At 59.4% G+C, this 25,012-nt stretch overlaps 2 protein-coding genes across 17 annotated transcripts; one reads left to right on the top strand and one right to left on the bottom strand.

The window, feature by feature from the left end:
* The first annotated feature begins 1,225 nt into the window (after nucleotides 1-1,225).
* On the top strand, nucleotides 1,226-7,716 carry UCK1 (uridine-cytidine kinase 1). The gene is made up of 7 exons (XM_036855010.1): nucleotides 1,226-2,044; nucleotides 2,414-2,573; nucleotides 3,583-3,679; nucleotides 3,833-3,975; nucleotides 4,066-4,160; nucleotides 5,902-5,950; nucleotides 6,455-7,716. Exons 1-7 carry the CDS (start codon nucleotides 1,937-1,939, stop codon nucleotides 6,634-6,636), a joined length of 834 nt encoding a protein of 277 aa, XP_036710905.1. The 5' UTR covers nucleotides 1,226-1,936; the 3' UTR covers nucleotides 6,637-7,716.
* On the bottom strand, nucleotides 7,710-24,217 carry POMT1 (protein O-mannosyltransferase 1). Of its 16 annotated transcripts, none has more exons than XM_036854998.1 (20): nucleotides 23,300-23,512; nucleotides 22,393-22,544; nucleotides 21,229-21,335; nucleotides 21,005-21,055; nucleotides 19,965-20,111; nucleotides 19,070-19,181; nucleotides 18,645-18,710; nucleotides 18,466-18,559; nucleotides 18,168-18,323; nucleotides 17,239-17,369; nucleotides 16,814-16,909; nucleotides 15,623-15,715; nucleotides 14,006-14,102; nucleotides 12,502-12,594; nucleotides 12,158-12,278; nucleotides 11,734-11,831; nucleotides 11,057-11,170; nucleotides 10,216-10,342; nucleotides 9,221-9,398; nucleotides 7,710-8,212 (listed from the first exon to the last, which is right to left on the bottom strand). In XM_036854998.1, the coding sequence occupies exons 2-20, from the start codon at nucleotides 22,512-22,514 to the stop codon at nucleotides 8,188-8,190; spliced, it is 2,028 nt and encodes a 675-aa protein (XP_036710893.1). In that variant the 5' UTR covers nucleotides 22,515-22,544; nucleotides 23,300-23,512; the 3' UTR covers nucleotides 7,710-8,187. The 16 variants fall into 16 exon arrangements, with proteins under 16 accessions (XP_036710893.1, XP_036710889.1, XP_036710890.1 ...); XM_036854994.1 differs by having other exon boundaries at nucleotides 7,710-8,547; nucleotides 23,300-23,511; XM_036854995.1 differs by having other exon boundaries at nucleotides 7,710-8,547; nucleotides 23,324-23,511.
* Between the last annotated feature and the right edge of the window lie 795 nt (nucleotides 24,218-25,012).

The raw sequence follows: 25,012 nt of genomic DNA, 5'->3' as shown, positions 1-25,012 counted from the left end.
CCTCACCGTGGTATTCCCCTGTTGAGAGTTTAGCTAAGCTACTCCATGGTACTGCTGTCCTGGCATCCAGTTTGGTTGGCTAAGCGGCCTGCAGAGGCCTCACACTGACAGTAGGTCCCTTCATACACGCGCACGCCCTAGACAGCAGCCTGTGGAGCCACCAGCCCACGTATGCTCCTGTGATCAGCAGTCTCCCCTGCCTGTATGCCTTATCCGCCCCTGAGATAAGACCCCCAGTGGACCTTACCAAAACCCCACTCTTTCGGCTTGAATTAACCAATCCAGCCCTAGCCTGGAAAGCCCAAAGCACTCCACCCACAGACCCTGATAAAGGAATATGCCCCAGGGCCTGCCTCTCTGTCTGCACTCTGCCTTGACCTCCTGTGTGGCCCCTTGAGGCATGCCTTGTACCTCCTCCAAGACCTGTGAGTAATAAACTTCTCTACTTCAGTTTCTCTTGTGGTCTGTTGTTGAACCTCTGCCCGCCATCAGATTCCTCAAGCTCCACTCACACATGTTAATTTCCCTAAGTCATAACACTTCCCCCATAACACCTGGGAAGTAAGGAAACACCATGACCACATCACTGCCCGAGGTCACTCGGCAGACGCAAGGTTTGAACCCAACTCTAAACCCAGAACCAAGTGCCTAAACTTGCCTCCCCGTGAACGTGTGGATGGCGCTCCCTGTTTTGAGCTTCTGTGTAAGTTCCTCTCAGGTAGGGGGTGGCTTTCTCATGCCCATCCAGCCGCTCCTTCCTCGGCTTCCCTCTGTCCAGGTCCACAGGGCTCAGGAGGCCCAAGTTCCCTTGTACCCTCTCCCCCCGATCAGAAGAACCATCCTGTAACCCTTCCTGAGGTGGGTTAAGGCCTCTGAAGTTACATAAACAGTGACTTCGCCTGATGTCTGCACATTAGTCTCTCCTGCATCATATTTCAATGTCATCAAATATTCATGGAGTGCTCACAATGCATTAGGAGCTAGACCTGCAAAGAGAGACTTGATGCCTTGGGGAAACATCGGTTGGAACAGGCTGGTGTTTGCCTTCTCTGTGCCAGGTACTGGGGGTACAGGTGGAATCCAGCAGACAGGGTCTCTGTTTTCTTGCCTCACAGCCTGTCTAGTGCTGAGTCTAAAAAGTCATTCCATAACTTCTGCCCACCACGTACTGGGAAGGTTGAGGAGGCCAGGAACTTGTGCTGGAGGCAGCACTGAAGGCTCTAGCGGGGGAGTGGGTGGGTGACACGATCAGGGCAGTGTCAGGAAACTCGGGTGGCCAGCGTGGAGGCTGGGCTGGAGTGGGGGTGAGCCGAGGCGGCGCTAAGGTTGTGGCCAGGCAAGAGGCGTCGGAGCCGGGAGGTGGAGGCAGGGGCGGAGCACGAGGGGCAGGTGCATAGGCGACAGCACACTCTCGGGGTGACCGCACGCGAGGAGGCAGAACCCGTTCTAACTTCCGACCCGGGTCACAGGACTCAGTAGTCTGACTTGCCGGTGCGGGCGCTGGCCCACGTCCCCACCCCGGCCCTGCAGTCCTGGGGGATCATTCTGACGGCCCCAGGCAGCGGAGGTGTGGCTGGAGGGAACCTTCCCGGAGGCCGCCCGGCGTCTGGAGACTCCTGCAGCCAGTAGCCATATTGAGTTGCTTCTGTCCTTTGCAGCAAAAACAAAAACCGGGCGTCGCCGCAGCCGGTCCAGCTGCCTCCGCAGCCTCCCGGAGCATCGGCCCCGCCCACGCATGCGCGGCGCCCTCGGACGCGAGGGACTACAACTCTCGCGGTGCCCCGCGCGCGCCCGCAGCCCCGCTCCCACCGCGCCGCGCGCCTCCCGGAAGTGGGGCTCCGTGGGGGGCGTCTCCGATCTTTGCGCGGGGGCGGGCCGGCAGGTTTAGGGGAGGCTGCGTGAGCTAGGAAGCCGATGCGGGCGAGCGGCGCTGGAGATGGCTTCGGCTGTAGGCGGCGACTGCGAGGGCGCCGCGCACGAGGCCGACCGTCCTCACCAGCGGCCCTTCTTGATCGGGGTGAGCGGCGGTACCGCGAGCGGCAAGGTAAGGGACTGGGCGGCGCGGCGGTGCCTGAGTGTCACCCCGACCCCCTGGAACTCCGGCCTCCGTCCAGAGAGAGACCCCAGCCCCTGGCTGCCGAGGTGCCCCCTCCCGGGCGTGGGCTGCGGCCACGGCTGGCCAAGCTTAGGCCGGGGCGCAGACGGGGAGCGGGGCGCTGGACCTCGGGGCCCCCCGCAAGCCTCCCGCTGGCCTGGCCTCTAGTGGCCTCCAGGTCGGCGCTGCCCCTGCCAGTGCCCCGAGGTCTTCCCGCCAAGCGCAGCCCCACCCGTCACTGGCCGGCCTGGCAGCCCCTCGGAGCTCGTGGGTCAGGGGGAGCGTCTCCAGGCGGGGATCCTGTTTGTGTGTTTCCAGTCAACTGTGTGCGAGAAGATCATGGAGCTGCTGGGACAGAATGAAGTAGACCACCGGCAGCGGAAGTTGATCATCCTGAGCCAAGACAGGTTCTATAAGGTTCTGACCACAGAACAGAAGGCCAAGGCCTTGAAGGGACAGTACAATTTCGACCATCCAGGTGGAGACCCTGAGGGTGGGGAGGGAGTGGGGGAGGAGGGCAGACCATGGAGACTGGGTCCAGGGTTGGACCTGGATAGGGAGAGACCTAAGCGGTTCCATGGAGACTGGATCCAGGGTTGGACCTGGATAGGGAGAGACCTAAGCGGTTCCATGGAGACTGGGTCCAGGGTTGGACCTGGATAGGGAGAGACCTAAGCGGTTCCATGGAGACTGGGTCCAGGGTTGGACCTGGATGGGGAGAGACCTAAGCCGCTCCACGAAATCACGCAGATAACCCGCGGTGGAGCGTCTTTCCCGCGCTCTCTGGGCCCTGGGTGGCCCTGCCGGAGCTCCAGGCTCCCCTGGAGCCAGTCAGGGAGTCTGCGCCTCAGAAGGGCCTTCAGGACCACCGCTCTGCCACGACTATGGTCACGGAGAAAGCCATGCATCTTCCCACGTTAAGGGTCCTCTGCGCAGACCGCGTCCACTGTGGCCTTTCATTCCGCCACCTGCCCTGGGGCAGAGTCCTCGAGAGGCCAGCAGTGGAAGCAGTGGGTAAACAAGAACCAGAGGCCTTGAAGCTCCGTTTCCTGGTCCGGTCGGGGGCCGGGGAACAGGTGGAGATGGGGTGGGTGAGGGGGAACAGCGAGGCTGCCCCCCCACTGCTGCTACGAGAAGATGCCACCCAGTGGCTGGCTCCCACCTTCATTCCTTCCAGGGGGCGCATGGGAAGAAGGTCCGAGAGGCGTCAGTCTGTGTTATTTCCCAGAAATAGAGGGAAGCAGACGCCTAGCCCACCTACCTCCCAGGGCTGGCCGATCCCTGGGTGGTGGCACTGCCCGAGGGCAGCGAGGACAGGTCCATTCTGTGGTTTGCAGAGGGCCCTGCAAACGTAAACTGTACAGCTGTTGCTTAGGGTCATTGGTAGCACCAGCACCCAGCTGTGCTGACCGCAAGGCAGAGCGAGTTCCCTGCAGTCCCCAGCACCAGGACACGGGCTTGTCTTGCCTTTTGTTCCACCCCTGCAGATGCTTTTGATAACGATTTGATGCACAGGACTCTGAAAAACATTGTGGAGGGCAAAACAGTCGAGGTCCCAATCTATGATTTTGTGACCCACTCAAGGTGAGCAGGTGGCTCCTGGGAGGAGAGGGCTGTGCGCTGGGGGCTGGTGAGGACCCCCCCCCCCACCCCGCCACCAGGATCTGTCCCCAGCACGGAGTCCACCCCCGGGGACTGAAGCTGATGGCAGGGCCCCTTCCTGGTCGCACCCTGCAGGTTAGCAGAGACCACGGTGGTCTACCCCGCAGATGTGGTCCTGTTCGAGGGCATCCTGGTCTTCTACAGCCAGGAGATCCGGGACATGTTCCATCTGCGACTCTTTGTGGACACCGACTCTGACGTCAGGCTGTCGCGAAGAGGTAAGGCGGACGCGGGCCTCGCTGCCCCTGGCCAGCCCGGCCCCGGGTCCCGGGGGTCTGAAGGTCCCCACCCTGCTCCTGTCGCCACAGTTCTCCGGGACGTGCACCGCGGCCGGGACCTGGAGCAGATCCTGACGCAGTACACCACCTTCGTCAAGCCGGCCTTCGAGGAGTTCTGCCTGCCGGTACCGCCTTCCGCTTGCTTGGGGACCTCCCTTTCTCCCTTTTCAGAAGGACCCCCGGTGCCCCGTTGTGTGAGAGCCAAGCCGTGGAGGGACGTGGTCTGCTGTATAAATGGAGAATTAGCTCCTTGTACCCACGTTCCCGAGGAGCCGTTCTCAGCTGTGAATGTGTCCTCTGTTCTTCCCGTCACCCCTTCCCCACTGCCTCCTCCTCCCCGGCCCCCCCCCCACCAGGCTTCACCCCTGGCACCGGCACCGCCTCCCTCCTGGCCTCTCTGTCTGCATTTCTCCAGGGCGCTGCTTCTCCCCTGACCCACACTGTGCATTTCCTTCCCCAGCCTTAGAACGGTGGGCTCCGCAGGGGCAGGGATTTTTGTCTGTTGGCTGCCAAAGTGGTGTCTGGCACACAGTAGGTGCTTAGAAACTTCATCCATGCCGTGTGTTTCTCTGGGCTGCCTTTGGCTGGCACTGGAAGGTCCAGCTGGCCTATAGAGGAGGAATTCACTGTTTGTGGCCATCTGTCTCTTCCTCCATCTCACAGTCTTCACTGTCACTAGATAGGACTTGCGTAAGGATTTAAAGGGGAATTGAACAATATTTTGCTTCTTAAAGGGAAAAATAAGGCACAAAGGAATTAGAACCAGGATTCCTGCTTTAGATAAACAGGACGAAGGAGTTCTGTTTCTGCTATTTCAAGAAAACATTTTTTATTTTACATTCATGTTCTCTGAAGTCTCTGGAAAGTGATCAGAAAAGTAAATTGACTGCTTTGCAGTCTCTCTTATTTACAGAAAGACATTTGGCAAAGTAGGTCGTTTACGGTAAAACTCTGGATTCCAAATGTGACCGGGTGCCCCTGGGTGGAAGCGGAACCGCCCTGGGCCGGAGCCTCCATCTCTCCCTCCCCTTTACCGGTAGCCACACAGCGAGTTGACTAAGCTGGCTGTGTCCCCCGCGTCCCCGAAGGGAAGACCTTTCTCAGCTCTTTGCTGGGCTCCACCCCTCCTGCCCCCCGTAGCCCACTGTCCACAGCCCCATGGGAGGCAGCCCTGGCCCTCTCACGCTCACGTCTCCCGTGGGTCTCCACTGCCTGCAGACACAGCTGCCCCAGGACTTGGTCCCGCCCGCCCCCGTGGCTAATCTGTGTGACAGGCCTCCTTGGCCCAAATCCACATGCTGGCTACACTCAGCGGTCTGCAGGTCTGTCTCTTGGCCCAGACCGTTTCCTCCCTTGCCTCCCTCCGCTGCTTCAGATTCGGCCCCCTCAGCAGCATCTGGTTGGGGGTCCCTCCTCGGTGGTGCCACAGGGTGCCCCACAGGGAGTGAGTTCCTCGGCGTGGGAGCAGATGAGGGGCAGGGAAGGAAGGGGAGCAGGTCCTTGCGTGGAGCGCAGCCCTGCTGTCACTGGGTCAAGAACCCTGTGTGTAGTGGGAGGGTGCCCCACTTCACTCAGCCCAGAGAACCAGGCGGTCAGCACAGAGAACTGGCCCCTACAGCAGTGCTCATGAGAGACAAGCATCTCAGAGACGCCGGGAGACGAGCACTGTTTCTTCCTCGGCTGCCTCAGCTCACCTTCCCTCACTTCTGGGGTCACTGTCTCTCACCTGGTTGACAAATACCTCGAATCCCTGCCCCCCCATCTTCCATGACGGGCCTGGGCTTGCTTCCCTGCATCTAGCCCCAAGCAAGCTGAAATCATCTGGGGGACAGATCCTTACGAGACGTTCCTTTTCTCGCCTTGCAGACAAAGAAGTATGCTGATGTGATAATCCCTCGAGGGGTTGACAATATGGGTAAGGACCAGGCCTGCCGGCTGACCCCACTCCTCCCAGGACCATGAAGCAGGCACTGCCCATCCTGTCGTGGTTACTGAGACACCCCCAGCGCGTGAGGCCTGTCTGTGTACATCTGTGGCACAGGTTTCAAATGCACTTAGAAAAACATTTAACACATTGTACACCTTAAACTGACACAATGCATTATGTCAATTATATCTCAGGGAAGCTGGTGGGAAAAAAAAATATATGGAAAAGTGACAGGGAGTCAGTCGTTAGCAGAAGGCATCTTAACCAGGGTTAGTTAACAGAAACCCTCGCGACCGAGCCAGGTAGGTTTTACTGTGCTCAGGCCCCAGCGTGCACTTGTCTGTCTGCTGAGACTCAGCGCCACACAGATGCCTCAGGGAGGAAAACCGTGTGCTTCACCAGTAACGCCAGGGTGGCGCTGGGCGGGCAGCCCTCCCGGCGTGTTGCGATGGAGAGGGGCAGCTGACCCAGCTCTGGCTGTCTCTGCTGCAGTGGCCATCAACCTGATCGTGCAGCACATCCAGGACATCCTCAACGGCGACATCTGCAAGTGGCATCGCGGAGGGTCTAACGGGCGCAGCTACAAGAGGACGTTTCCTGAGCCGGGAGACCACCCCAGGGTGCTGACCTCTGGCAAACGGTCGCACCTGGAGTCCAGCAGCAGGCCCCACTGAGGAGTGGAGTGCTCAGCTCCCGGCGGGTCCGGAGATGCCCTCCCGCCCCTAAACACACAACCGTGGCCGGGGTGGTGCTGGAGTCCAGGCGTCCCTCGCTAATTCGGGAAACCTGGACGAGTTACTCAGACTGGGTCTGACAGGATGTCTGCAGGCAGCCCTGACCTTTCCACCCGCTTCCTCACATTACAGAGGCTTAAAGGTCTCTTTAGTTACTGAGAAACGCCACAGAACGTGTGGTGAGCAAGTCACATATTTTGGGGAACGTTGAAGAAATAGCCCAGACGCTGTGATGTTGACGGTGAACCCACAGCAAGAGAGACTAGTATGATCTGGTTCACACACGTGTAACTGAGAAGTGTGAAGAGGTAACACTTCCTTTTTATGTGTTATACAACCACATGTTTTCTGTTGTAGTCTGTCTCCTGACACCATGCTCGCTGTGACCTAGTAACCCAATTTCATGACCCACCAGCGGGGTCGTGCTCCTGGTACACGCTGACCTGGTACACGAGGGGCCATAGAGAGGCTTCCTTCCTTCCGGCCTGTGCTCTGAAGGCAGAGCCAGGAGGGAGCCCTGGGGAGCAAGCTTTTCTGTAACCAGCACCAAACACACAGGCGGGGCCCCCACTTGCCCAGCCTGAGTCTGCCTGCTTGGGGGTCTGCCTTCTGGCGGGCACAGTGTCCTCATGCAGTCCTACTCTGGGCCCCTGAGCCCAGGCTGCTGTCTGGACAGGTCTTTCCTGGTGTCGCCCTCGGCCAGGTCAAGGGCACGTCACCTACAGTCAAGGCGTGTGTGGACCAGAGAGGCGTGAGCAGATGCCGCGGGCCAAGGGTGGCCAGTCCCCTGTGCTCACGCAGCGTCTGCGCCTCACCAACAGTCATGGTCTTGTCCTCGTTTGTCCTCCCTCCCACGTGGCTGTTTCTGTAAAAGCCACCAGCTGTCGAGTTCTAACTGTAGTTACACAGAGACATCAGTTGAGCTCAGCTGAGCACGGTGGCTGGTTTCTGATGACTGTGAAAGTTTTGTCAAACTTACTGTGCCCTTTCGGAGAGATCCAATAAATACCAAATATGAATGTCAGTTTGTCCCTTTTTAATTACATTAAGAAAAGGCAAAATCAGGACAAGGAGAGGTATGGATGACACAAACCTTGACGGTTGAAGAGGCTAGTCGCTCACGCACCTCTCAGCAGGCTCTCTGGGCAGCGGTTAAAGAGTCAGCGATGGTGAGGAGGAACGGCCAGCCTTCCACAACCTCCTCAGGCCGGCGTTCCAGTAGCTCGTGTGCCACTGAACCATGAGGGTGATTCCCCACGGCCTCGCTGGGTCAGCAGGTCAGCGGGCCGGTCAGCCAAAGCCCACCACCAGCCTCTGACAGCGAGATCGGGGCGTCGTCTGCTTCGACCCGAACCGGCCCCTCCCTGCCGTCATCCAGGCCAACAGGAGCCCTGTGCCAGCCACTGCACACTCGGCTAGCTCGCGGGGCTCTCAGGGGTCAGCAGACATGGAGGGCGTTGTTCTTTACGGTCCGGGAAAAACAGACTTTGCTCAAAACGAGGTGCTCATCAGAGGACTGTTTCAACAACGAAACCAGAACAGAATCGCTGCCGAGCCTGAGTCTCCACCAAGCTCAGAGCCACTCTGCGTTGTCAGAAGTAAACATGCTCATAATAAAAGACGGTTCTACTTTGTCCTGACCCGGCCCTGCCGTCCGTCACTGTGTCCGTGTCCTGCTAGTATTTCCGGATCAGGATATCCCAGCTGTCTTTCCAGCGAAGGGCCTTGAGTTCGCTGGGTGAGAGTGACCTGTCCCCGTAGGTTAGCGGGCGCAGCGTGTTGGACACATGACAGGCAGAGGCAAACCACGCCACAACCAGCGCGCCGAAGAAGCTCCTCTGGAGCTGGGACCTGCCGGCCCAGGGCAGAGCACGGGCGTGGGGAGGCCGGCCCCTCCCCACCACGATGTCCTCTGGGCATCCGTCGCCCACGCGGTCACCTACCCCCGCCCCTCCTTCCTCCGGGCACCCCCGGGCTGACCACCAGCCCTCACCACGTCCTGCCCGAGGCACTAAGCCCCGCCCTCCTCACTCGCTCTGCTTCCAGAATTCCACAGCTTCTGCTCCATCTAAGGTCGGGTGCCGGAGTACTGCCCCGGAGCCCCCCGTGAGCACAGTGCAGCCCTCCTGACGTACTACCAGGCTCCTGGGGACCAAAGAGAGAGGGCCGCCCTCTGCCCTGGCCTACAGAACTCGCTCCGGTTTACAAAGCTTCCTGGTTTATCTCTGCCGTGCACCACGCAATCCGGCCACTAACCACTGGCTGCTCCGGGACACGCCCCATGTTTCCCCTTCCTTTTCTTTGCTCCTGGTGTTCTCCAGGCCCAAAGGGCCTTCCCCATTTCCCACACACCTCAGCCACCTTCCTCTCCCACCAGCCTCAGTTAGCTTCATCCCCTGAACCCCTGTAGAGCCTCGCCTGTGCCTCTTTTGTGACCCTAACCCCATCTGCATCACACTGGAATCGCCATTCAAGACCCCCCTGGACCCGGACCCCAGGGGGCGTGGCTGCCAGGGCCCGGTACCTGCACAGGCGGCCGCTGACGTGCTCCAAGACCACAGGAAGCAGGAGGATCTGGAAGGCGAGCGCCGGCAAGTAGTGGTAGAGGAACAGCGTCTTCTCCATCAAGAAGAAGGGCACGTAGTTCACGGCCCAGCCCCCGGCGCACAGAGCCCCGGCCAGCGCCCAGCGCAGCCAGCAATCTGCGGGAAAAGGTCATCTCGAGCCAGCGCTGCCGACGGCTCCAGCTGGGAAGCTCCCAGCGGTCCCGCAGGCTGGCCTCCTCATCCGCAAAGTACACGCGAGCTCCAGCTCCTGATTTCTCTATGTCCCCTCCCAGCCTTCCCACATTTCTGGAGGAAGGACAGACCGTGTCCTAAGAACTTCCTGTAGCTTCCTGCTGGTACTACCGTCCCCTTCCTGAGAAATGCCAGCTTCCTGGGGGCCAGGCCCAGCTTATTCCCGACTCCCCGCTGGCCTTGGCTCACCCGGAGATTCCGAGCTGGGTCTCACTCCTCAGGGAGCAGTGGAGGGGCTGGACCCGTGCACCCGCCCAGGAGAGCCGGGAGTCGGTGGAGAGAATGACCAGCTCGGAGCTGAGCCCAGAGAAGGCGCCTCCCTGCTCCTGATGGCCTTTGGGGCCCTGCCTTGCCCTGGGTGTTTGCTCCTTTCCTGTTTCAGGATGGTTTGAAGGGGGTCTCTGTCCTTGCAAACCACCACCCCTGACTAAGTGCCCGCTGGCGCCTCTGTCCCATCAGCCACTTCCAGAGTGTCCTGGGGTCAGGAAGCAATTCCTGCCTGACACCTGCACGTCCCCGGAGAAGCCTTGAAGGCGATGCGGGGACTGGACTGCAACATTCTGTCTCTGGGGAAGAGACAGAAGTTCCCTCGAGGCAGAAACAAAGAGGTGGCCTCAAGGCCCTGCTTGCTGGTGCGGCCGGGCTGACACCCGAAGCACAAGGAGCTCCCGTCAGAACCAGAAGGAGGGGGCGTGAGACACGTGTGGGCGGCTGCACAGACCCTCAGGGAGGTCGCAGACTCTTCTTCGGCGTCTGAGCAGGTACCAGACGAAGAGCAGGGCGTACACCAGGGTGGCAAGGCTGGCCGAGGCCCAGATCACAATGTTTCCGAGCAGGTGGATCTGTGCCTGCGGGCGCACAGAGAGACCCTGTCACCTCAGCCAAGACGCCACAGCCCAGAGCAGACACAGGCACCCACCACTCCCTCCGCCCTCGCTGCCGGGACGGACGTGTGAAGGTTCTCAGCTCTGTAAGCTGAAACTGAGAACCGGCAGTAGACGGGACACTCTTCTGACAGCAGAGCTGCTCCCAGGGGGGCTGATGCAGAGTTGCAGGGCACTGAGGACCCGCTCATCTCAGACCCCGCTTCTCAGCGAGCCGTGGCCCCCCACTTCCGGGGGGGAGGAAGACGGCGAGCATCTTGAGCACATACCCCCCCTCAGCGGGTAATTACTGGGCACCCGCTACGTGCTGCGTTTGCTCTCCCAGGTGAAGAGAGGCGATGTACAGGGAAACAGAGCACTGACCGGCCCAGACGCCACGTGGCGCGCGGGAAATCAAGCAGGGCTATTTTAAACCCACGTCTGCCAGAGAAGGGGAGCCACGCGCCCCCACCACAGCCACCAAGCCTGGTTTCCCTCCGCCTGTGGACAAGCTAGGACCCGACTCCTTGGCATCTCAGGGGAGCTCTGGCCTCGAGCTGCCAGAGCACTAAAAACAAGTCCCAGGCTTTCGTTAGGGAAGCGCAGGAAGGCTGGGACTTGGTCGGATGCAATGGCTGCTCTTAACATCACAGAACTCTCAGGCGCGGGGCAGCTCTGCCGCACAGACGCTCTGCTTACGCTGGTCCTGGGGTGCAGCCAGTAGGCGATGCTGGTGTCTAGCGTGACCCAGTCCAGCGGCGTGGAGCTGTATTTGTGTTCGGAATCATCGCTTCTCACCGTCAGCATCCGCCACTGCGGAAAGCAGAGGCCGCTGGGAGTCACACGGACAGCCAGCCGCCTTCATCGCTCAGGGATCTGCCAGGGGGCAGAGTAAACTGCTGCCCCTCTCACGTGGGCGTCCGATCTCAAGTTCATTTGGATCATGCCACAGAGGCAGCGCACCGGGCTGATGAGCCCAGGAGGCGCCTACCCCTGGGCTCCAGTCGCCTCGTCTGTTTAAGGGACGGGACTGGGCACTAAGGGTGCTTTTAGATTTGGGACCCTGAGTTCTCTGGGGCTGCACCGTGTTGACCGTGGCCTGTTCTGCCCTGACCTGTGTGCAGTGCCACTCTGCTGCGCAGTCTCCTTGGCTCCTGACTGTTCCTGCCGGCAAAGCCACAAGGCAGGACAGCCAGGAGGCAGGGGACCGACAGTGCCAGGCATGTCACTTAGAGTGGACAGAGGGAAATGCTCCCTCCCTGCCGAGTCAGGTCCCAGTTTAAAGGCTGACAGTGGGCAGGTGGGAGATCTACAGACTGCAGTGCCTTCCCTGGCGAGGAGCCAGCACCCGGTGCGCAAGGTCGCCCAGCCCTCACCTGCAGCTCTGAGAATCTGGCCATGAAGCTGAGGTTCCTGCTGGCGTCCATCTGCGCAGGGGAGCGCAGCTCCAGCTCCCTCTCCTTCTGCTCCTGGCCTGGCAGGCGCGGCCACCGGAACCCAGAAGACACGAGCAGAACCAGGTCAGGGAGCTCCCAGTGGCAGCTGCCAGCTGCTTTTCTGACAACCCGCCGGGACTCAGTCAGACTGCGCCACTCCACGTGGTTTTCCCCACCGTACACGGTCCACCCACCCGCTCAGCATCTTTCGAGTCAGAAAGCTCGGCTTGCCCTGCCTTCCAGGGACACCCGCCCCCACCCCGAGTCCTATCACCGCTTCAGCTACAGGGGGAGGGGGAGGGAGAGGGTCTGCAGTGGAGCCTGGAGCACGCATGCGGTCCCCTCCATCGGGGCCGGGGCTCACTCCTGCCGTAGCGGTGCTCCTCCACGTTCCACACGGTGCTCCCGTGGTAGCCCCGGGACAGCTTCTCCCCGACCACCTCCAGCTGCCGAAAGCCCCAGTCTGGGAGGGGCGCCCCGCTCAGCTGGCGAAGCGAAGTGGGGAGGGTGTGAGGGAGGGATCAGCTCCGCCTGGCCCGGGGGGCCCCACCCCAGTCACTTGGCCAGCAGCTGACAAGGGCGGCCGGCTCTCCTCTGGGGAGCGTCACGATGGGGTTCGGTTCTGAGCAGTTACAGAGGGCCCTCACCACTCCCGCAACACTTCATCCTGTCCCACCTGGCAGGACCGTGTGAGGCGGCATCACTGACCTTGAGGATGGCTGATGTGTTCACGTGCACGAACCGGACCTCCGACAAGATGGTCTTCCAGACGTCCGTGTCTGACTCTCTGTTCACGATGTCCTGTAAAAGCAGGTCTGGTCCGTTATTTCACTCTTTTTCAGATTTCCTTAAATGTAAAAATGAAGACCAGTCACCACAGTGAGATTGACTTGGTCTGATACAAGGGGACAGTCCCCCAAGGGGAGCCGCCGGCTGATCCCGGACGGTGCCATCAACTTTATTGCTGCCGCCTGTGCAAGGTGCTGGAGGGGGGTGGTCAGGGGGAGGGGGACACTGCCCTCCTCCAGAGACTGCACGGGGCAGCCTCCTCAGTGGGGACTTAAAAACAGATGCTCACCCTTGAGCTTCTGCAACGCCTGATGGCGCGCAAAGATGGTGCAAAGGAAGGTCAGAGACTGTCCCTGAAAAGATGCCCTTAGAGGGTACTCCTGACGCTGGGTAATAGAAAACTAACGTCTGAAGAGCTTGGCGCTGCCGTATTTAACTTACTGGAGCCTGGCGACGACCCCGGGAGGTCATGTAGCTACTGACAAGAAAGAACCCGAGGGGCTAAGTGCGGACAGGACGAGGAGGCCGGGCCGGGCCTCACCCTCCGGTCAGCCGTCCTCTCTGCCTGTTCCTGGAGCTTCAGTTCCTGGAAACGGGGGCGTGTGGGGCTCAAAGTGCCACCAGAGGGGCTGAGGAGCAGGAAAGGATTGGCAATGGGCCTTAGCAGCAAGGGGAGTGGGCGGGGCCTTCAGGAGAATCCTGGTGATAAGGAGCTGGTGCAACAACTCACGTCAGAGGAGCACTGGGGGAGGGGACAGAGGCAGCTGCAAAGACAGCTGCGTGCTGCGCAGAGCGCCAGGCCCCGCCGTGCACAAAGACAGAGGCGGCCTCCCCGGCCCCTGGCTGCGCTGAGAGCCAGCAGCGCCTGGCCTCACACCACCGAGAACCCAGCGGGGGGCCGGTGCTACAGGCGTGCAGCCCGTGGCGGCTGAAGGGGAGCCCGGCTCCCCCGGAGGTTAGCCCAGTGCAGCCACTGCACCGCCGCTGCGCTTCTCACGCGTGTCCCTGACTTCAGACGGTCCAACGGCCCAGTGACAGAACCTTCCTCCTGCCACGTTGCCCAGGGCACTGCCTGACCACAGGTCCAGGGCCCAGGAGGGCAGTGCCAGGAATCAACCCCCAGATGGCCCTGCCTGTCCCAAGGGAAACCCTTCTTAATCCCGGGTGAGGGTTGACAAAAGAGGCTCCCAGTGTGCTCAGGGCGCTGGTTTGGAGGCCAAACAGTGGGAGGGACCTTCTGCCAGCAGTGCCACGTGAGCCCCATACGGAGTGCCCACCCATCCATCGTACCATAAGCCCCTTCCTCTGATAGAAGAACACTACCCAACTCCCCCTTTCCGTAGAACAGGCAGTCGCTTGTCCTAAGGGGCGGCTTGGAACGGGCTGTGCTGCCGGCGCGCATGGTCGCTGGGGTTACGCTCACCAGCCTCCAGAGGTTCTGGGCGGGCATGGAGACGTTGTAGTCGATGTAGCAGGACACCTCCTGGGAGTGAGGGCTCAGGGGGGCCGCGACGTCGTGCCTGGAAAACCAAACAGCGCTGCCGAGGGGCTTCCCGAGCTCCTCTGAAAGGCGCTCACTGTGCTTTTACGGGAAAAAAACCGCTTTTCAGGAAACAAAGCCAGCTCAGCCTTCAAGCACCACGGTTGCCACTCCAAGGATGCAGCACCTAGGAGCTGGGCGATAAATCAAACACGACAGGGCAGAGACTCTGCAGTCATCACATCTCTGGGGGAATCTGGCAGACACCCATCTAAACCGTGGGGCCTGTCATCCCCCTTTCAGAGGACGAGCTGAGCCCGGGCGCTCACCCGGCCAGCCGGCAGCAACCTGAGGTCAGGGCTCGGAAATGGCTGGGGCGCCACGACTACTGTCGGAGGACAACACGCCCAGAAACCCCAGCTCCCCTCGCCCACGCACTAGGAAACCGCGCTTCACCAGACTCTGTGCGAGGCCCCACAGAGGACGTGGGGACCCTGAAGTGAGCAAGAAGTCAGTCACAAGCGCAGGCCCTGTGAGTGCTACGAATGACACCCAACCAGGGCAGGCACAGCACACAGCAACGCTTTTGCTGCGGGGACATCTCAGCTGACACCTGAATAAAGTGAGCGACTGGGCCATGGGGTGGGGTGTGTGCATGGGGGGATCTGAGTTGAAGAACATTCCAGGCAGACGGAGCAAGTGAAGGCCTCAGGGGGGCGGCATGTGGTCATTCTGGGGGTAGTGGGGGGCCAGGGTGACTGGAGTCACGGGGCCAGGTCCCGGGGGGCCTGCAGCCAGGGGAGGGCTGGGGTGTGATTCTGAGTGTGACAGTCACACTGGGAGTCGCTGGAGGGACCTCCGCAGAGACGTGAGGTCAGTGAGTAGAGTGTGTGTTTTTCAGAGGGAGCCGTGGCCGCCGTGTGCAGAAGGGGGCAGGCAGGGGGGTTCCCAGCATCACAGGACAAAGGGAACGGGGCCTGGGCGGGGCTGGGAGTGCAGAGAGAAGGAAGCGACCTTCGTGGATTTCCCGACACAGCGACTACAGGGGTGGCAGAAGAGGATGAGGACTGAGCAACCGGCTCCTTCCCCGGGAAGCAGAAGGGGAGGCAGAGAGCCCAGGCATCCAGCGGGGAGGCCGGGGTTGGGGCGCGAGTGTGGGGTCACTGAGACCCACGAGAGGACCCGAGAGGCCGGGTGGAAGGAGAGCAGAGGCGGCCCAGGCCCGTCAATATGCGGAGGCTGCCCAGAGGTCAAGCCAGGGAGGGTTCCTGACTCCATCCCCCAGCTGAGATCCTTCCTGAACTCACTTCTCCTTTCTGCGGGTCCCCCATCTGCAAGGGTGCCCACACTTCATTCCAGGCAGGACTTTCCTCGTCACCCCGGCCCCCCCTGCAGGACGGGTGAGAGGCTGCCATCCCACTCAGATCACTAAGGCTCTCCCCCTACCCTGCGACCACCACTAGGGGTCCCCTGCCCCCCAACATCGAGGGCAGAGCCAGGCCAGGGGCGGCGACGCACAGCAGCGGTCACGCTTTGCTCTGAACAGAGGAGGGGACTCACGTGTTGAGGAGGCGGGTGGTCATGCCGTGCACCAGCTGCACGATGTCGCCGTGCCGCACGGGCCTCGGGGGGTTGTTCACCACCAGCTGGTGCCTGGAAGAAAGTGCAGCTGCGCTCACGGGGCGGCAGGGGCCCCGGTCCTCGCTCGGGCAACGTGGAATCGCACAGCCGCCCGGTCACCGGGTTCCTTGTACGAGGTGAACGCGTGTGAAAACACAGCGCGTACGTTTTATTTAACTCTCTTCTGAGACCGCAGGTCACTTTCCAAGCTTCCTGGCATGGCGCCACTAGTAGCCACCTTCACACTGACCGCAGCTGCGCCGTACTTGGTACGAATGCCCGCACCTGCCCCGAAATCCTTCTAACAGAGACTGTGGCTCCACGTTCGCTCAGTGAAAGTGGACCAAGGGCCTATCAGACCCTGCCCCGCGGCTGGGAGCTGAGCATCTGGCGGAGCCAGACGGACGTGGCCACCACCCTCAAGTTACTGCACTGAGTGGGAACCAGGGAGCAAACGTGTGGGCAGCCGGACAGCGGACACACGGAAGCCAACGGGATGCTGACAGGGGGGAAGGCGGGGGGCCTGGGAGGCGGCCAGGCAGCGTCCCAGAGGAGCTGACTTTCAGGTGCTAAGTAAGAGGGCCCCGGTGGGACCCTTCCAGGCTGCGGGGACAGCGGTGCAGAGCCTGCGGCAGGAGCCTGCCTTCCTGCAGAAATGCGGGGCAGGGTGAGCGCTGCGAGGGGAGCGGGGCTGGAGCCGGAGGGCGCGGCCCTGCAGACCAGTCGGGGACTGGATCCGTTCTAAGGGCCGTGGAGCTCGGAGCTCAGGGAGGGGTTTGAGCAGGAGCCTGACCTGACACCTGGGGGGCTGTGGGGTGTGGGGGAGGCAGGCGTGGAAAAAGACAGACGGGGGAGATGGACACCCTGACGGCAGAACCAACAGGACTGGCTGGGACTGGAGGTGGGGATGACGGCAGGGAGACGGGCGTCTGCAGGGCGGTGGCGAGTGGGGGCAGACCACGGGGTGGGGGAGAGTCGGGACACGCCTGGAAACACCCAGAGGAGATGCTGGGCCCCTAAGTCCTGGACAGCGGGCTGCCCGGCACAGAGCCGGTCCCAAGGCTTCGCGGACGGAGCATGGACAGAGAGGAGGCCGGGACCGAGGCGAGGCGTCCCCGGACCTGTACTCACCTCCCGGGGTCCTTTACAATCCACCAGTTGTTGACATCCTTGAAGGGGTAGCAGGTCACCTGCTGCTGGTGGGAGCTGCCACGGCCATTCTCGTATCTGCGAGAAGAGGGTGCATCTGCGGGTGGGGCACCAAGGGGCCCGCGGCCTCCCCCTCCCCCCCACCAAGGTCCCTACAGATGCCACCCAGCGAGCTGTCCAGATCCATTCGTGTCCCAGCGGGGCTGAAGATGTGAGCCCAGGCAGCACCAGTCCCTCTAGTGGTTTTACACACAGAAATAACGAGTCTCATCGATAATCAGGATCTGAGAGCTCAGTTTCTTTTTTGTCTCGCAAACTTACTCACATAAAGTGAGAGTTGGTAACAGCAAAAATGTGAAAAAACAAAACACGTCATAACCTTCGAATTAAAAAGTCACTTTCCTTACATCATGGGGTAGGTGCTCTGGTGGGAATGAAGCCAGCAGGGCACGGGTTGGCCAAAGACGTTCTTCAGAGTGACCTGGGAACCGTAGGCCACCTCCAGGGGCTGGCCTTGCGTGATCCGCGCCAGCCCCCCCTGAGACAGGAGCAAAGGGGTGGCCGGTGAGAGGGAGAGAGAAAGCGAGAGCGTGACACCTACGCCAGCCCCTCCGACAGCCCCTCCTCCAGCCGGGGTGTATTCCGGGTGGGGGCAGTTATCACTGTATCTCACAATTAGCTACGACTGCATGTGATATAATCCTGACATGTTACGCTGTATGACCACCGACTGGAGGCTGCCCTGGGCCAGGAGCTCACCTAGCCCCTCCCCGCTCGTCCTAGCGGCTTGCTGGATCTCGGCTCTCCAACTAGGGTTTGAACCCGGGCCCCAGCAGTGAAAGCGCCAAGTCCTAACCACTGGACCACCAGGGAATTCCCCCCATTCGTCCTTATTTATTTCTTACAGGCATCCCGTGATAAGAGCAATTATGTCCGTCTAACTCTGGGATTTGGGTGAGTGACGAGATTTGCCCAAACACACAGAACTGGCTGTCGGCAGAGCCGGCCCTTAAGAGCAGGTCTGTCCGACTTCAGAGTCTACATTGCTGACACCGCAATTGGAGCATTTTATTATTTTTGCAAAGTTACTTGAGCGAAAGCCAGAGTCGCGTTTGTCCTGTGCAGCCTGGCACCTGCCCAGCAGGTCACACTGCAGAGAGCGGACCCCTCGTTCCCTCCTACACCGTCAGCATGTTCAGAATTCGTGTAGTAGTAGTGAAGCGATGCCTCACTTCTCGATTTGGCTTTTCCTCTAAGGCCCACTTGGTGGTGTTTCGTAAGAAAACTCCAAGTCTAGTGTGGCCTTCTTTCTAGGATGGCTGGGCGTCACTTTTACCTCCAAGCTGGCCTGGAAAGCACTGGACATGATCTGGTCGTGGGGCCCGGAGCGGCAGAGCAGCAGCAGGTGGACATAGAAGAACAGCAGGTACACGAGGACCGGGATGACCAACAGGGCCACCGCTCGGGCCAGCAGGTGACAGAGCACATGGACCTGCCAGAGACGGAGGGGACGTCACCCCCGCTTTGGGGAAGGCGGGCCCAGGCCTGTCCCCCTCCGAGGCCTGTCAGCAGGCGCTCCCTGCCCCCCGACCCCCCAGGGCCAGCCTCGCCCTGCCCAGGACGTCAGCACCTACGTTTGACAGCGTCTGGTCTCCTATCAGGTGCCAGGCGTGGGCAGCGGCAACCCCGAGCACCAGTAGGTATGTGAACACACCCACATACTTGGTGCTGAAGGGACACAATAGGGAGAAAGTTAAGACGAGACACGCACGGAGGACACGGCTGCTGCCCCAGACCTGTGGAGCAAACTCACCCGACGGCACAGGAGCAGGCCACACCCGTCAGCATCAACCAAAACCACCAGCTCGGAGAGAAGGGCCTGGAGCAAAGCACAGACGCCCAGCTGGGAGATGAGAATGTCTCCCAAAGGCCAGAGAAGGTGCCCTCCTCAGAGATCTCGGGGTCAGCTCGCTGCACCGAGCTCCAGGTGCAAGGAAATGACTCCTCGTCTCCCCAGAGAGCAGCCAGTCCTGATAGAATTTTCCTCTGTGGCCAGAACATTTTTCCAGTTAGTCTGAGTTATAGAAAGGTGAGGATTATTTATAAAGTCAGCCAAGAGCCAGTCGAGGTGCCTGGGGCAGCTCCCCTGCGTGGAAAGGTATCAGACCTGCTCAGGTCGACCACCCCCCGGACTCCTCTTTCTTGGTAACTAGGAAGAGCACGTCCCATTTTCCATACCTGTGTTTCTGGGAGTTGGAGAACTTCAGGTAAGACAGCACGGCCAACAGATTGAAAAATATCAACACTGATTCCAAAAGCATCAGCCTTGACTGAGTGATCAGAGAGTTCTCTGTCGGGGAAACGACACGGGCGTCAGGTGTTGGGCAGCTAGGGCAAACGTCCACCAGAAAGGGCCCTTGTCCAACGTCCCAGAGCGTGAGGGTGGCAAGTTCGGGCTCGGGGTGGCTGGAAGGGGACACGCCCCAGAACCACGAAGGCCAATTCTGAGGTGTGAATCAAGCCTCCCGAGACCTGGGGGACTCTGGGGAAGTCACTGCCCTTCCTGAGCCTTCGTTTTCCTCGTCTGAGAAAAGAAATACAGATGCTGCAGGCCGCCTGGACGTTCTAACACTCGGTGGGCTCAGGGGCCCAGTTAGGGTCGTCACTCAGCAGACGTGAATTCTTTTTATTTTCATCTGACTTAATGTCATTTGTTCATAGACCTGGGCCAAGAGATCCCTTCTGAGGAATACCCACTAATTCCTGAGTCCATCTCCACTGGTCAAGGCCTGGGAGGTGGGAGTACGGGGGAGCTTCTCATTCAAGGACAGACTTGGTTGCAGGGGGAGGTGCTCACGGCAGGCGCGCGTAGGAGTGTCGTTTGGGGCAGGCCCGCTGCACACGGCTGCACCTCCATGACGTCACAGTCTGCACACACAGCTCCACAATCCCCCGGCCTGGGAGCGGGGTGACTCCCAGAGTCCAATCTGGACACACTGGATGTGTGTCCTTCCGTCCTGCGAGCAGCAGACACTGCAGGGGGCACGTCTACTAAACCCTGAGCCCTCCGGGGCCGCACAGACACAAACAAGGGCCGGCGCTGGGATCTTCCCTGCGCCTCACCAGGCCTTACCGATCAGAATCAGCAGAGCGGCCCCCACGGCGGCACAGTGAGAGAAGCCGAGCTCCCACATGATCTGGTAGGCCATGGGCACCGACAGGGCCCCTGCAAGGGCCGGCAGCAGGCGCAGGGACCACACGGGCACGTTGGTGCTGTATTCTGGAAGAGCAACCACAGCGGGGCTGAGAGCACTGTGCCCACACCATCTCCCTACACTGCAGTGTCTTTTCACACAGACTGCCACGCTCACAGACTACAACGCAAGTCTGCAAGGCTGGGGGCCCCATCAGGGACGGAGTGTGCAGGCCACGGGCAGAGGCTTTGAAAGAAGCTCCGTGTGGTCAAGGGCCAGTTCTCAGTAAGTACGGGAGTGATGCCGAGGACTCTGAAATGAGCTAATCCTTATTTATAAGTTTACCCCATCTAGTTCCAAAAACACTGTGGCAACACATAACATTTATACGTACAAAAGATAACGGCAATCAGATGCCACACGTGGCGAGCGTGCTATGCGTACCAAAAACCAGGGATAAAATACTTACGGTAACTAAACACTAAGGAATTTACCGGACTTTCTGAAAACCTTTCACTTGTACCCAAACATTTATCATACCTTGGATTCAGATGAATAAACCATAGTTGTTAATCCCTATGAAAGCTACGACCTCTCCATTCTAATACATGCAAGTTAATAAGGGAAACGGGGCTTCCCTGGTGGCGCAGTGGTTGAGAATCTGCCTGCCAATGCAGGGGACACGGGTTCGAGCCCTGGTCTGGGAGGATCCCACGTGCCGCGGAGCGGCTGGGCCCGTGGGCCACAACTACTGAGCCTGCGCGTCTGGAGCCTGTGCTCCGCAACAAGAGAGGCCGCGATAGTGAGAGGCCAGCGCACCGTGATGAAGAGTGGCCCCCACTTGCCACAACTAGAGAAAGCCCTCACACGGAAACGAAGATCCAACACAGCCATAAATAAATAAATAAAATTTAAAAATTAAAAAAAATAAAAAAAATAAAAAATAAAAAAAATAAGGGAAACGAAAATGATATTTTACCTGCTCCAATTCTGTTCCACAAAAAGTTACCATCAAATCCTCCTAAATAACCTAAAACAGAAGATTAATCAGTAACTATCCTGTTCAGTAAATATTTCTGAAGCACCAAACCGCGGCAGTCAATAGGGGAACAATAATAAAGAAAGAATAAGACACCGCTTCTGCCCTGAAGAAATTTCACCTATAAGTGTTAAAGGGCCACCTGTCTTACTAATGAATCCTACCTCCCAAGGCCAGCAGCATGTGGCCAAACGGTGGTCCACTGCCATCCAAAAAGAAGATCCGCTTCATGTAAAAAGAGATGTACTGCCCATAATATACTTCATCAAAACTGCAAAGCAAACCCACGTTATAGTCAACTAGAAACCTTAACCGTACACAAAAGGCATGAGGATAAACGTACACCTGTGTCTCCAAATGACTTTGGAGAGTGACCAGCAAAGGTCAGACTTTTGCCCCAACTACACGGTGTCCCCGAATATGAAGACACGTGTGCAGCGTCACACATCCATAAGGACAGGAAGGGAAACGCCCCACGAAAGTTGGGCATTCAGGAGGCTTTCCTGACACAGGTTCTATTTCTCTCCCTACGTTTGGGTTTAGGGTGTACCGTGAGCCAGTCTCCAAAAGGCCTCCTGAACGCAAAGCTAATCTGCCTGTCCACCAGCGTACCTGCAGCTAAGAGTCGGAATCAGACCTGGTGACCCGACAAAACAGGTGTAAAAGGGAGGCACGCAGGCACCGGCCGCAACAAACCTCTTTCAATCAGGGACTTTCGCTGACATTAAGGAACCGCTGGCAACTTGTCAGGGGTGATGATGCTACTGTGGTCACGTGATTTTTAAGAATCCTGATCTTTTAGAGATAGATACTGAATTGTTTATAAATGAGACACAGTGTTTATGATGTGCTTCAAAAAAATCCACTGCAGGGAAGGGGTTGGCTATGAGCTGGGTGATGAATATACCATTCTCTGTATATTTGTATCTGTTTGACATTTGCCATAATAAAAAGCTAAGTGAAAAGGAACACATGTGTTAATCAGATAATGAACAGCCCTTTAACAATAACAGCAATCATTTCCCATTACGACAAAGAACACACTCTAGTATCAGGGAGGACTCACTTCCAAATGCCTCAATCTTCCGCCCACCCAAGGCTACTGCACCCACTACTGACCTACGGGGCAAGACCAAACAGGTGGCCTCTGCAGGGGCTGTCCTGTGGACAAGCTGGTCTCTCCTCTAACTGCCAAAGACACCCATCACCAGGAAGCCCGGAATTTTACTCTCCCATTTACGCTGTTCAAAAAGGCACTTCCTGTCACCAACGCACTGAACAAATTACAGTTCCTTCCGATGCACCCAGAATGGAGTTGCTTGGCTTACACCACGGCCCTTGGATAGGAAAGCTGCCAGAGTCGGCTCAGCAACCCCACCGCGGTCAGAGCCACGACATTCAAGTTGATGTCAGCTGTCACCACCACAGGGCGCTGCAAAAATCCCAACATCTTGTAGAAAAGCGGGCCGGGGAGGATGCCCTGGAAACGCAGGGAAGAGTTGTCATCAGAACACAGGTGGCCCCCGACGCCTCGAAAGAGGCTGTGACAGGACCCTGCTTTCACCAGCGGTCAACCGAGGTGGGAAGCTGAGAACTGAATATTCACTCACTCCACCAACACCTGCTGGGCACTTCCGGTCAGTGAGACGGCCTCCTGGCCCCTCCCCACCTGGGCAGTGCGGCCAGCTCACAGCGCGGTGACCTCCACCCCTTGAGGCTCAGAGCCTCCACATCTGCGCCAAGATCCTCCCTCCCCTCCCCTCCCGCCGCGAGCCAGCACCGTCCCCGGGGCGCCCGCTTTCTCACCCCGAGGGCGCATCTGCACTGGGCACCCCGTTTGCTCCCCGAAGCTCCACTTTTCTTAAGGTTGCATCTGCCTTGGGCACCGCCTTTCTCGCATCAAAGCTGCATCTGGCCTTCGGCGGTCCCCTTCTATCCTCAAGGCTACATCTACCGTGGAGGCCCGCTTCTCTCCCTGCAGCTACATCTGCCCTGAGCACCCCCTTCTCTCCAGAGACCCTGTCTGCCCTGGGAGGCCCCCACTCCTCTTCCCGGCACTCCCCTTTCTCTCCCGCAGGCCGCTATCTTTCCCGAAGGTTTCACCTGCTCCTGGGCGCCGCCCTTCTTTCCCCGGGCACGCCTGCCTCGGGCGCCCCCTTCCCCGGGCACACCTGACCCGGCCCCACCCCCGGGTCAGGCAAGACCGGCCGCCCCCGGCCCCAGTTCCCCACAGACCGCGCACGCGCGTTCCACACTGACTCTCCCGCTTCCGCCTGGGCTCTGGTCCCCAGCGCCCCAAACGCACTCGCGTTTCTTCCAGTCCCCTCACAGCCGCTCCCCGTGCCGGGCCACGCCTCGGACGCCTGAGGGCCGGGGCCTGGGGCGCCGACCGTTGGGGACGAGGCCGCTCGGCACTCTTCGCCGCCCACTAGCCCGCTCGACGCTCGATTCGCCGCGCCTGCGGGGCCGCAGCGCGCGTGCGCACTGGGCGAGAGCGGCGCGCTTGCGCACTGGGCGAGCCCAGACCCGGACTCGAAGGGTGTGCTGGGGACTGTCTGCAGGCTGTGATTCACGGCTGGGCAACCCAGGGTTCCTGGGCACACTAGACACACGGCTGCCTTTTTAAGACGACACAGTGGGACCGTATGGGCATTTCGCTCAGTGTGGCGCGGACGCGCGCGCAGGTGGAGGCGGGCAGGGTCTACCCTCCGGCCCGCGCGGCCGGGCCGAGCCTGCTCTGCAGCGGGACACGGCCCCAGGTCAAGGGAGTGACCCGGACGATTAACCAGCGCGAAGGCACCTCTGCTGCCCAGCCCCACCCCTTCTTCCTCCCCTCGTCTATATGGGAGTTAATACTCCTGGACAGAAGGGTACTGCAGCTTTAATAACTGGAATTATGGTTCTTTCCTGTTTTCCCATGGCCGTCACCCAGCATTAGCGCAGTGCAGGTGACTGACTTACCCGGGTTGTGGAGAGGGAGGGAGCGCGGGCTCACCCGTGCCTGCGGCCGGAGGGCGTCCTGGGCCCGGGCTCTCAGCCTGTGGTCTTTCATACGAAAGCAGGGGCCGTCTGGTCTTGAGGATCCAGAGCCTCCATCCTGCGCGCCCTCGGGCTCCTTCGCGGTCAGGCCCCTGGAGGTCTGTGCATCGCTGGTCCCCAGGAGCAGGGAGTCCAGGGGGTGGGTGTGGCCCTGAGAGCTGTAGGCCGCGCCCTACCTGGGTCCCCTGCTTCCACAGTGGAGAGGCTCAGACGGAATCAGGCGGCGGGGTTTCCTTTCGGAAAGTGTTAAATTTACTCGGGCATAATTTATAAGTTTCCTACATTCTTACCTGGGACCAGGCACTGGGCTGGATGCTGCCCATGACCTCTGTGCATCCACACTACCCCACGACGTAGCTACTGTTTACAACCCACGTTTTACAATTATGGAAACTGTGACTCTGAATGAAGTGTCCTTCCCAAGGTCACACAGCTAGTGGATCGCAGAACCGAGAACTACCGCTTGAACCCAAATCCAAGCTCTCCATGCTTCACTGCCCACGCCTGGCTTGCTCTTCTTGCCAAGCCCAAGTGCAGCAAAAGAAAAGGGACATTAGAAGTAGCAACAAAACACGACAAATCAAACGCTTACCTTCTCTGACCCACCCACTTCTCATGGGGAGTTGGGGGGCGTGGGGTGAGGGAGGGCAGGGGGCAGGCAGTGCTAACGCCCACCCACTGGGACGATGCACCTTAACCTCGGGTTTCACCCCCTCCTCGCCCTCACGTTGCCGTAGGGCACTTCAGCCCAGTCACTCCTATCTCCCACGTAAAAGGAAAACTCTTCCATCTCTAAGTCTCTGGTCAAATGACAGAGTCGAGGGACACACAACCTGACAAAGCATGTTCAGTTTCAGTGGGTTTTGTTTTTTTTTCTTACTTTTTTTTTTATTTAAATAAGGAGAATTC

This window comes from Balaenoptera musculus, chromosome 6 (genome assembly GCF_009873245.2).
Source record: "Balaenoptera musculus isolate JJ_BM4_2016_0621 chromosome 6, mBalMus1.pri.v3, whole genome shotgun sequence".
NCBI classification, from domain to species: domain Eukaryota; kingdom Metazoa; phylum Chordata; class Mammalia; order Artiodactyla; family Balaenopteridae; genus Balaenoptera; species Balaenoptera musculus.
The sequence above is the reverse complement of the archived record's forward strand: the minus strand, read 5'-3'. Positions and strand labels throughout refer to the sequence as shown.